Source organism: Catharus ustulatus, chromosome 3 (genome assembly GCF_009819885.2).
Source record: "Catharus ustulatus isolate bCatUst1 chromosome 3, bCatUst1.pri.v2, whole genome shotgun sequence".
Lineage (NCBI taxonomy): Eukaryota > Metazoa > Chordata > Aves > Passeriformes > Turdidae > Catharus > Catharus ustulatus.
Genome location: NC_046223.1, coordinates 94,312,505 through 94,323,943, shown reverse-complemented (window position 1 = coordinate 94,323,943; position 11,439 = coordinate 94,312,505). Strand labels below are relative to the sequence as shown.

Below are 11,439 nucleotides of genomic sequence, written 5' to 3'. Positions count from 1 at the left end.
GGGTGGATCCTCACGGATCAACTGGTGTTTCTACATGAAGCTAATCTGAATAACCTGAGCATTCATTATATTTTCTTAAATATGGGATCAGAGGATCATGCATCCAGTGCTCTTTCACCTCTGATTCTCCCTTTTTACTATGCTCTTGTGAGATTCCACCTAGCATGGAGTGCTGCATCCAGGTCTGGGGCTCCCAACACAAGAAAGATAAACCTGTTTGAATGAGTCTATAGGAGGCCACTAAAGTTGATCACAGGGCTGGAATCTCTTTTCTGTAAAGACAGGCTTAGGGAGTTGGGGCTGTTCAGCCTGGAGGAAGCTCTGGGATGACATTATAGCACCTTCCAGTACCTAGAGGGGGGCTGGATAGGGGGGCTGGATGGGGCTCTAAGTAATCTGCTGTAGTGGAAGTGTCCTGGCCCATGGCAGTGGGGTTTGGAGCTGAATGATCTTTACGGTCTCTTCCAACACAAACCATTCTATGATTCTTCTAGTCTTATTGCCCAGCTGGGCACAGTACCTTACAGCTGTTTAAAAGAGACTTAAAGCAATAATACATATATTTCTTCTCACATATCCCAAACACATTGAAAAAGAGATAAATTTGATGCTATATTGACGCACTGTACTTAATATACCTAAAGTGGAGGGAATTGCTGTTAGCACAGAAGTTGCTTCAAGAGCCTGGAAAGGTCAAAATGACCCTAGCAGGTTGTAAATCTGGAAAAGCTTTCTGTGTTTAACCTTAGAAAAATCATAAAGGTTTCATTTCCTCCTTTTAAACAATGAATAACCTTGAGCCCGAAATGTGTTTCTGTTGGGAACAGGCTGGGCATGATGAATGCTGCATGAACAGGGGCTGGGGGTCCCCCCAAACTGTGGGACAATCCTGCTTGTGCAGGATTACAAGCATGGAAGCTGCAAGAAGACATGGCTCTTCTATGGCAGGGAGCTACAGAGGGGAGCTGAGATCACAGGAATAAGTTTCATTTTCGAAACCTTTTGATTCAGACTCCAAGGCAAACCAACATAAAGGCTCTTATTTCTCAGGTAGGAAGAAAGGTTGGTAGTAATTACCTTTCAGGAAGATTTGGTTGTAATAGGCCTTAAGGAAGCCTGTGAAACTTAGTAACTGGAGGCTACCCATCTTAAAAGACTTGAAGAAATGGTTGATTTGCAGGAAAGAAAATCAGATGAATGAAAAAATGCTAACAGCTGGGATTGGAACAGACAAACCATGGAACAGGATTGATTATTAAATCCTCTTTGCTGGAAGTTTCTAAAAGTAGAAGTGGTTGGTGAGTGTAAGGGGAACTGACAGAATTTAAGTGTGGAAACAATTACCAAGGAGGCTCCCAGCCCCACAGTGGAATGGCACTGCTGCTGAGAGGTGGTGCTGGCAGCATCGCACTGGAGAGGCAAGAAATCCAGAGGAGAGATGAGATGAGACAGAACCAGATGGCCATGGCAGGGGCCGTGCCCTGTGCGGTCCCTCACCTGTGTGGCCGGTTTGAGGAATCCCAGCTATGGGACACCACCCCAGGGGCCTTGCCTGTCCCTAACCCTGCAGCTCACCTCCTGAAGCACAAGTGTTCATGGCTCCCAATAATTTTTCTTTTTCTGTCTTAGAGGTTGTTACAAATGTTGATCAAAGTTTCCTTCTTTGAGTTAATGATCTGAAAAATCATAAAACATGCCAAGTTTGGAATTAGTGTGGGACTAAAAACTCACTAAAAAAAAAAGTTTGGTGAGTTGACCTTCATGTACAATAGTACACTGTTATTTTGTGATCTACGTTTAGATATTTTTCCACTTAAAACAAATCACTGTGCATCCTGTTTCACAAATTCCAATAAACATTTTGAAACACTCTATAAATACAATTCATGCTTGTCTTGTAAATGTCTCTGAACTACACCCGTCACCAGGAGAGTGGTTTCCTTAGCAACTTATATATTACAAAGTCTTATAAAAAAAATAGAGAATCCAAAAAGATAAAAACTCGGGGAGGGGGGGGGCGTTTAGGAAAAACCCAAAACCCCATGAAAAACATCTGTGACTGAACCTATTTGATGAACATGTGCTATGTCCCGTTCTGAGGTACTGTGAAGTTTTTATTGCCACTGTTTTGTCATACTGTCCTCCCTCCCAAATTCATCTCAATGAAAGGTTTGTTTCTCCCTTTGCTTGATAAAGGAACCAGTCTTGAAATGCAGCTCCATACGTTGTACATGACATCCCTGAGCTCATCCTTGCAGAGGTGGCAGCAGGGGTGTGTGTCAGTCCCTGCCTCTGCAGGGGAGGGTGGTGACACCCCCTGAAATCCCCTGAAACCAGAGAGCAGCAGAGGCCAGTCATGCAGCAAAGTCATGTAGTTGTCAGTTATGGGAAATGTAAAGGAATCTTTGCCAAAGGTGTCTGACCCACTAAGTTTAGGTAAGAGAATTCTTATTTGGTACCCTAGTTTTTTTTAAAAATGTAAGGAACTGATGGGTCCTGTTGAAATACAGCTTATGGTAGTGGTCAGTAAAGGGGTGATGTATGAAATGGGTGCTGAAGGGTTCTTTACAATCTGCAATGAAAGAAATAAAAACTGCCTGGGAAAAGCAGCAAGGCACCTTAAATACATACGTATATGAAACTGGGTCCAGCCCTGCAGACAAGGACTTAGGGCAGTTGGTATTTTGGACACAATATGGCAGTGTGCATAGGCAGCTCAGGAGGCCAAATGTATCCTGGGCTGCATCAAAAGAAATGTGGCCACAGGTTGAGCAGGAGGGCTCTCCCCACTCTCATGAGATCCCATGTGAAATCCTGCATCCAGGTCCATACAACTCATGTGTAAGGCTGGTGCAGTGCAGGGACTTAGGGCTGAAGAGGGACTGCCTGGAGAAGCTGGAAGAGTGCAGAAGGTTGCACATGACGGCTGTGGTCCTTGAGATCACCCGTCTACACCTTCCACACTCCTACAGGCTGGAACAAGCTGTGTATCGAGGAGGGTTAAACAGTACCAAACCAGAACTGCACTCTGTAAGAGCTGATAGCTTTTATTAGATCTGTGAAACAGTGGAGGGAAATAAGACTGTTAAATAAAAAGAACAAAGACAAGTCTTCAGGTATGAAAGCCCTTCTGGGGCCTGCAAGGGGAGCTAAAGTGAGACCTGTTGCGGTAGCACTTTCACATCTGTGCGGCCACGGGGGTGGAGATTTGGACGCATTGCCAGAGGAGGGGCGAGCACGGACGTTTGAACCCAGTCACCGTAAGGGGTACAAGTTAAAAAACATGTCGCTGTTGCAGTAGTTGAGACAGAGTCGGTGGCACCCCCCAGCCCCGTCCCCTTCGCTCCCCCTCGGAGGCAGCGAGGGCTGTGGGCGAGGCTGTGCCACGGCGCAGGGCCCGCCCTGAGGCGCGGCGAAGGGCGGCAGAGGAGGGTGGCTGCTCCCGTAGGTCAGTGGGGGTTTGTCCCCACAGGATCCATCTCCTGGGCCCGCGTCACACCTGAAGGGGTCACGGCCGCTCTTTGTCGCGGGCAGCATGTGCTGGGCGCTAAGGTGGGCGCACTGCTGGCGAGGAGGGGCTGTGCTGGGCACAGCAGGGACACTGCACGGCCCCTTGGCTCTGGGGGCCCTGCTGAGGGACGGGCTCCGGCCCCAGGCTGGCGCCTCTCCGGAGGGCCCGTCCTCCCCAGCTCTCCGTGGGTACGGAAGCTGCCCAGAGCAGCTGCTCAGCGTTGGCTCCTGGGAACTTTTGCTTAAATGTCCCCTGAAATTAGCAGGTGGCATGTGGGCATCCGGGTTGGAAAGAAGCAAAGGCAAAGGCTCCTGCGTCGGCATTGCACCTGTCAGAGACTTGGGAAAACAAGGCATGGGTTAGTAAAACAAGGTGGGGTGCAGCCCCTCTCCTCTGTGAGCTGCTTACAAAGGCACTCAGCTAACACAGTGGTTGGATCTGATGGTCTTGGGCGTCTCTTCCAGCCTTGACCATCCTGTGGTTCTGTGAGCACACGTAACAAAGGAGATGGCACAGCAGAGCCTCCCACACCATAGGGAAGTGCCCATGGGCTGTAGGGGCAAAGTAGACAAGGCTCCCTGCTCTTGGCTCTGAGTTTGTTTCACCAGTTTTTGCCCAAAGCCTATTTTACACTGAAAGAGTTGTTTAGACCTTGCATTCACAGCCCTTAGGGTCCACTTCCAGCATATACTGAAGAAGGACCTAAAAATGAAATTATGTTGGTACATTTGACACCACAGACTTTTTTTTTCCTATGGAGATTGGAAAAGTTAAGTATGATTTTTTTATACTGATTGTTTTAAAGTGATCTTTTCACTACAAAAATATGATTCATCAGCTTTTCTAGAGTCTATTTCTAACAATTTTTCCTATCTTTATGGTTTTTTTTACCCCACAAATGGAAATTTCATTCAGGTAGGGATCAGCACACAAGAATTATTCTTCTGGGTCTTCTGTTCTGAATATTTCACAACTTCTTTAATTGCCCCAATTATTGGACTATAATTACTCATTTTCAATGAGTGCTTGCAAGTCTCCTTTCTTTATGATTCTGCTTTTTCATCCATTTAATTATAGTGATTTTGTGGACTGCTGGAGCAACAAAGTTCCTTTCAGTTGTTCTTCATTCATTATGAGAAAAAATTCCAACAATTTGGTGTAGGACCCAGCCCACCTTCAGCTACAGACCTGCCATAGATGCTATAGAGAGACCATCCTATATATCACGTGCTCTATTTTGGGCTCATGCCTTTTTGTAAAGTTCTCCCTCATCTCCTGTGAGGGCATTGAAATTGAATCTTTTCAGAATACTTTTTCCAGATTAATACATTAATACATTAAAACTGAATCTTTTCGGAATGTATTTTTGCAGATTGAGTGACACAGGTTCTGTGTGACAAATCAGGCTCCTGAGTTAAGTTGTATCGTAGCTGGTTTAGCAAAACGCGAATATCATGGGTTATTCCCAAGGCAAACCTGCTGGAGAGCCATGAACTGGAAAGCCAATGAGGATAAATGGTCTAAGTCTGACTGTACAGAGGCAGAACAGCTGAAGAGCAGGCTCTACTACTAGACATTTGTGGCTTCTTTAGTCTGTTTCTACTCCCACACAATTAAAATTCGTGAAAGCCTCAGGAAGATGTTTTAGGAAGGGAAAGATGAGGGCTGACCAGTAGACTCAGTCATCAAAGAAAGAAAGCCACATGGCTCAGTCATATTTCCTAGGTGGAAACTATTTCAGTGTTCACAGAGACAGAACTAAACCAGTGATAGGAAAATAATTGTTGCTGTATTTGTGAGACAAATAGACAGATCAGCTGTTTTTTCTTATGCTTTTGTTCCCAGGCAGTTGTTTCAAGAGGTTCTGGGTTCTAGTGTCCTTCTGAATATTTCCAGTAGAAATAGCTGCAGCTTCTAAATTCACATTCTATTCAAATGTGCACATTTTATCTGCTTTGTGGGTTCCCAAATCCCCTTGCTTCTCCATGTGGTCCACTTCAGAAATCTGTCCTCACTCGGAGCAATTATCCCATCTGAATGGATTACTGTCCCTAACAATAGGCTGGGGGAATGCACCACGGCTAACATATCAAATGACAAACTGCATCTGAATACTAGTGATGATAATTGAGTGTAACACAGCCTTTGCAATGCAGGTCATTGGGATTCCCTCCATCAGGCATGCAGCAGTCCCAAAGATCTCCAGAGATGCTTTCGTAAGTGTTTCCACACCCCTCAGAACTGGTGTTTTAACATCAATGCTTCAGAAAGTCTTTCAAAGCACTCTTCTACCTTCAAACCAGGCAAACCAGGTCCAGATTGTGCACCTTGCCCTTCTTAACCTTGCCAAAACTCAAGGGGAGCAAGCAGGGGTAGAGGATGTCTTCGCTTTTCTTGTGAGTGCCAAGAAATAGGACAAGAGGCAATGGGTAGAAACTCATGCACAGAAAGTTCCACATGAACAGTGATGAAACTTAGCCTGCCTGGCAGCCCTACTTTGTTTACCTGTGCAGATGTAATCTCCTGCTGCCACCAGGCACAAATTTGCTCTGGAAGGGGTTGCTGGCAGTGGATGACAGTGCTAAGGAGAGCAGGATGCTCAGGACAGCCCTGGTCCTTGTTGGCCTGATCATGGGCATGCAGAATGTGGAGATGTAAAGCCTTCTCCCACCCAGAGCCAAAGCCCAGATAGCCTCCACCATGCCTTCAACCACAGATTGCCTGACCAAAATTTCATTGATAATAGTAAGAGTTACCTCAATCTCCTGGAGTCTTTTTAGTCTTAGAGAAGATGAAGAAAAAGCTGTCTTTGCTTTTTGGATTGATCTTCTTGCTTCTGCTTCTTGTTTTGTTTCTGGACGTGGGTGGTCATGAGAGCCTTTGGACTTTAGAAAGTAATTACGATGTGTTAAAAGTAGAAGCAACCTTGCTAATAATCTTAAAGGAGCAGAATTTACATCACAGGCCAAAATCACACATTATCGCCTGATTTAATGCTTTGTATTTAATAAGATAGTTGCCTGCACATAAGTGAAAGAATGGAAAGCAGGAAAGTGGTTATGTTACTAAACTAGGACTACAGCTCCCAGAAACAGTGGCCATTATCTAAACACTTGCATACACTGTGATCCAGATATAAATTACAAATAATACACACACGGCATTTTCCATAGTGAGTCCCTTGGGTACAAGCAGTTACTGTTCCAAGGTGGCCTCATGATTTTGTGTATTGCCTTGGAGAAGGGGAAGAGATAATATGGTATTTCTGACTTTCGGGGATTTGTTGGTTCCTATGTACCTGAAGCAAAACACTTCAAAATCAACAAGCTTTCACAGAAGCCTAAATAAAAAATACACTGTGCTGTAAAATCATAGTAGCATAGGCTAATTTAGGCTGGAAGGGCTCTCTAGCACAACCTCCTGCTCAGGCAGGACTACAGTAGTTTCACGAATACAAGCCGCACGGATTATAAGCCGCACCCCCGGTGCCTCGACAATGTTGCTGTCTTTGTCAATAGATAAGCCGCACCCCGAATATTAGCCGCACTTTCGTTCGTCGCGAGAATCCATGCGCAGCTTTCACAAATTGGCCAATTAGTAACAGGATCGCGGCATAGCGGGCTTTACTGGCTCGGGGCGGGGCCAGGTAGGCTCGGCCCGCTCATGGTTGCCGACGGGGCCGGGTGGTCCAGCTCAGCGCCACAGCTCGGCGGGGCTGGCCGGGTGGTGCTGCCGCCGCCGCCGGGCTCGCTGGCCCCCCTCTCCCGTCAGCACCGCCCCGCTGCCGCGTTCGCTCGCCCGGCTGGCAGGGCTGCCGCCGCCACCGCTGCCGGGCTCGCCGCTCGCCCCGCGCCGCTTTCGCCCCGCGCCGCTTTCGCTCGCGCCGCGTTCGCTCACGCCGCTTTCGCTCGCGCCGCTTTCGCTCGCGCCGCGCCTTGCTCGCCCCGCGCCGCGTTCGCTCGCCCCGCCGGCAGCGCTGCCGCCGCCGCTGCCAGGCTCGCCGGCCGCCCCCTCCCGTCTGCACCGCCGCCGCGTTTCCTCGCCCTGACCGGCACTGCAGGCCCCCGCACCGCCGGGCTCCCCCACGCTGCTGGCCCCGATTATGCTGGGCTTCCCCCGCTGCCAGGCAGCCCCACCCGCCGGCCTTCCTGCTTCTGCCATGCTCCCCTGCACTGCTAGCCCCAGTTCTCCCGGGCTCCCCCGCCCTGCTGGCTCAGGCTCTGCCGCCCCCCCTGCCCCGCCCTGCTGGCTCAGGCTCTGCCGCCCGCCCCCCACACTGCTGGCCCCGCCTCTGCCAGGCTTTCCCACCTCTGCCGGGGCCGGCCGGGCTCCAGCTTGGCTTGGGGCTGCCACGGGCTCTCACTTCCGTGTTGGCAGCTTTTAGAATTTTGTTAATGTATTAGCCGCCCCGGAATATTGGCCGCACTTCCGGGTTTCCACCAAAATTTTGGTCAAATTGGTGCGGCTTGTATTCGTGAAATTACTGTAACTTCAGAGTTAGATCAGGTTGCTTAGCACTTTGTGAAAACTTTTTCTCTTTACAGTCATTTGACCTTGTCATATTCAATAATCCCTGTTTTTTGGAACAAGAAAAAATTGCTAAATAAAACTTAAAATACCAGTCTTTAAAATTAACTTGCACAACGTTAGGTAATTTTATAGCAACCTGGAAAAATATGAATTGGCCTTCATGCCTCCAGAAGTTGGTAACTGGGTAACCACCATGGCCTCGGCAGGAAAGGAGTCGCAGTGGTCCATTGCAGTTTGGACAGCATTTCCCTAGAGCAAGGACAGAGGGAAACATTTTCTGTACAACACCAGTTAGATTAATCCCATGTGATACAATGGCTCATTGGTGGCAGATTGCCACTTCTGGTTTGGTGCTCAGAAATAACACTGAGAGAAACTATGTGAAAAACTTCCAACCATAAGCAAAAATCAATATAAGCAAAGTAATCATTGCCTTTATTCTGTCCATTATTAAATATAGCTTTCAAAAATTACTTCTATTACAATGTTATTACAATTTTATCATTATCTTGTCAGTGTTCGGCATGTCATACATGTTTCTAGAGAGCACTGTTCTGGCCTCAGTGAGCACCTGAGTAGTACCATTTTTTAGCTAAAATGTACATCAGTTCCAGAAATCAGTATGTGCTAGCTCGACTGAACAATCACAATTGTTTGGAATGGTCTTATTAAAAATGTGTGTGCAGCTCATGTTCTCTATTTGCATTGTCTTGCTCCAGTGACGTGACTGTGGGGCCTATTTTCCAGTCATCACAGTTTATGAGCAAGTTCTTTCCTGCACGACTTGCCTCCTCCTGTGTTACTCTTGGGCCAGTGCAGTAATGAAACCAACACTCAGGTGGGCAGGAACAGCAGGGCAGGGAGCTGCCTGCACTGCACAGCTTTCTCAGTACCCTCGGTCATGGACCTGAGAAGGCTGGGAACCAACCCCTAACCAGCAGCAATAGAGATTTAAAAATTATTTGGGGGAAAAAAGAAAATAAACAAGCAGATGACTATGCCCCAGCAGTAAGAAGTGTAAAATGCATGGTTCCAAACCAAGAGTTGCATTGGAATATAAGGAATGGCAGAAGGAAGGCTGGGTAATCCAAAGGGTATCCTATACTTTGATTCCTGCTATATTGTGTTCACTTATGAAGTGTCATACAGCAAACCTCCATGCTTGTACTCACGCTGCTGTTTTTGCCTGGCTTTATCACATATGGCTGGTCTTAGGTAGATCTTCCTCCCATCCAAGGTAGAGCAGTCATTCCCACAAACCACCACCCCAAGGCAGGACTTTTTTAAGATGCGGGAGTTGTGGTTGTTGGTGTTTCTCATTGCCCAGCTGCTGTGGTGCCTCTGAGCATTTTTATCCTCTGAGCTATAGATATGTTTTACATAGGAATCTGGCCATTCTTGAAACCAGTCTGTCTGGCTCACATGCTGTGGAAAGAGCAAAGCAAGCCATATTTTAGTCTGGGGAAGAGAAGAGCTTGTCCAGGAGATGAGCAGAGTTGGACCTCTGCTGGTTTTCCTCTAGCCTAGGTGACTCTAGCACTCTGGCCGGTGATGCTGGTTGTCAGGAGGGAGCAGTGGAGATAAGGCAAGAAAAACACAGATCTCTGTGGCTCCTCTCAAACCTCAGAGCATCAGGAAGCCCTGGCCAGGAGCTTGTTCTCATATACCCATCCAACCAAACAAAAAGATTAAAACAAACACCAAGCCTCAAGGACAATAGAGTAAGGAGCAATAAAAATAAAACTGGGGAAAAAAACCCAAAGACCCAAATACACATCACTTCAGTGTACATCAGTGGGTACAGTCAATACAGTAAAATGCAGTAAGCTGTAAAGCATCCACCATACTTGATGATGATTTTGAGGGAAAAGTTCTTGTGAGGGACACAGAAGCTTAGTAGAAATTTCCTTTAAATTGCTAATCCCAGGACCAAGAGCCATGACATCAGTAAGAACATCAGCCAAGAAGAGAAAACCTGCCATGCTCCCCTGGTAGCCACTGAATAGTGTAGGGAAGGTTGTCAATGAAGCCTTCAGACTGAAATACAGGTAAAGGTGACCTTGGGTTGAAGGGCAGAGAAGGGAACATCCTGGAACATGGAGGCTTTGGGCAAACAGCACTGTCATAGTAGGAAGGAGGCTGGGATCCAGTAAGAAGGCCGTGCTGGGAGTTGAAGGGCAGAGCTGGATGCTGAAGGACTGCAGCAGGAGGAATCTGGCAGAAATATGCAGAGCTGAGGGACAGGGAGGTGACATTGGTGTGCAGGGTGCATGGGCTTTCAGTGGAGAGAATGGTTGAAACTTCTAGCTAGGAGAACTAGAAAAGGACAGAGGGAGGGGAAGATCACTGTTGTGCCTCTCAGCAAAGCTCTGCACACATGAAGCAAGGTTTCCCTAGGTGCTAGTGAAAAGACTTGCCTCCATGTGGGAAGACAACTCTGGAGCTGGAGCCCAGTCTGCAGTGAGACTAAGCACCCACAGTTGCAGGGCAAAAAAGCAAGTCCTGGATAGCTCTAATTAAGTGCCCACAGCAGGAGGCACCTTCTTTTCCTCTGCTTTCTCTGTACCTAATCCACCAGTGAAAACAATGCTTTTGCAGCCCTGATATTTTTCATGCATCAACAGCTCTTTCAGTAATACATTTAAGGAGAAATGCATGGAAATGTCAATATTTTCTCAATATTTTCTAGCAAAACACTCCCGCATACCTCAAAGTGACAAAGAGAATAAAGGCAATGAGTCATAGATGGCTGAGAAAACATTTAAGATCAGTGATGGAGATGACTGGTCAGAACTAAATTAATTTCTAAGACACAGACACCTACCTGGGGAAGTTTGATATCATTGATATCCCAGTTCATCATTTCTCCGTGTCGGGAAGCAGAGTCCTCCTGCTCCATAACAGAATCATCTGCACCTTTCAGCATTTTTAAATGCCTTCCCAAAGTTAGCAAGAAAGTCGCTCCTGGCTGCTTTTGAAGTTGCCTGACTGTCAGCAGTCTCAAGCAGTTTACAACCAGGAAGCTGTTTCCTGAAGCTAAATGATAGAGAGGCTGCTCATTAAAGATAAAAATCAGTGTGCTTCTGCCAGAAAAACTTGTTCCATTAAAAGTTTTGCAAGCCAGCAAGGCAATGGAAAATATAGCTTAGAGATAGCCTGTGATGTTACAGAGACATCATTAGCAGCAAGCAAATTGTGCTCGTGGCATCTGAGTTGCTTTGCTCAATCTCCTCTCATACCAAGTTTATAGCCATGTAACTCTGCTCACAGGCTTTTTGTACATCTGATCCAACTCTTCCTCTGCATTTCCAGAGCCAAGCTGGCTGAACACCTCAGCAGCTGTTGAGGAGTCTTTGAGTCACTGCTTACCCATTAGATATTTCTCGCTCTGCATTCGA

The 11,439-nt window shown here is 47.0% G+C and overlaps 1 protein-coding gene across 1 annotated transcript; it reads right to left on the bottom strand.

Moving 5' to 3' along the window:
• Positions 1–3,255: 3,255 nt before the first annotated feature.
• GCM1 (glial cells missing transcription factor 1) lies at positions 3,256–10,967 on the bottom strand. The gene is made up of 5 exons (XM_033054461.1): positions 10,866–10,967; positions 9,214–9,466; positions 8,178–8,290; positions 6,268–6,396; positions 3,256–3,849 (listed from the first exon to the last, which is right to left on the bottom strand). Exons 1-5 carry the CDS (start codon positions 10,965–10,967, stop codon positions 3,256–3,258), a joined length of 1,191 nt encoding a protein of 396 aa, XP_032910352.1.
• Positions 10,968–11,439: the final 472 nt, after the last annotated feature.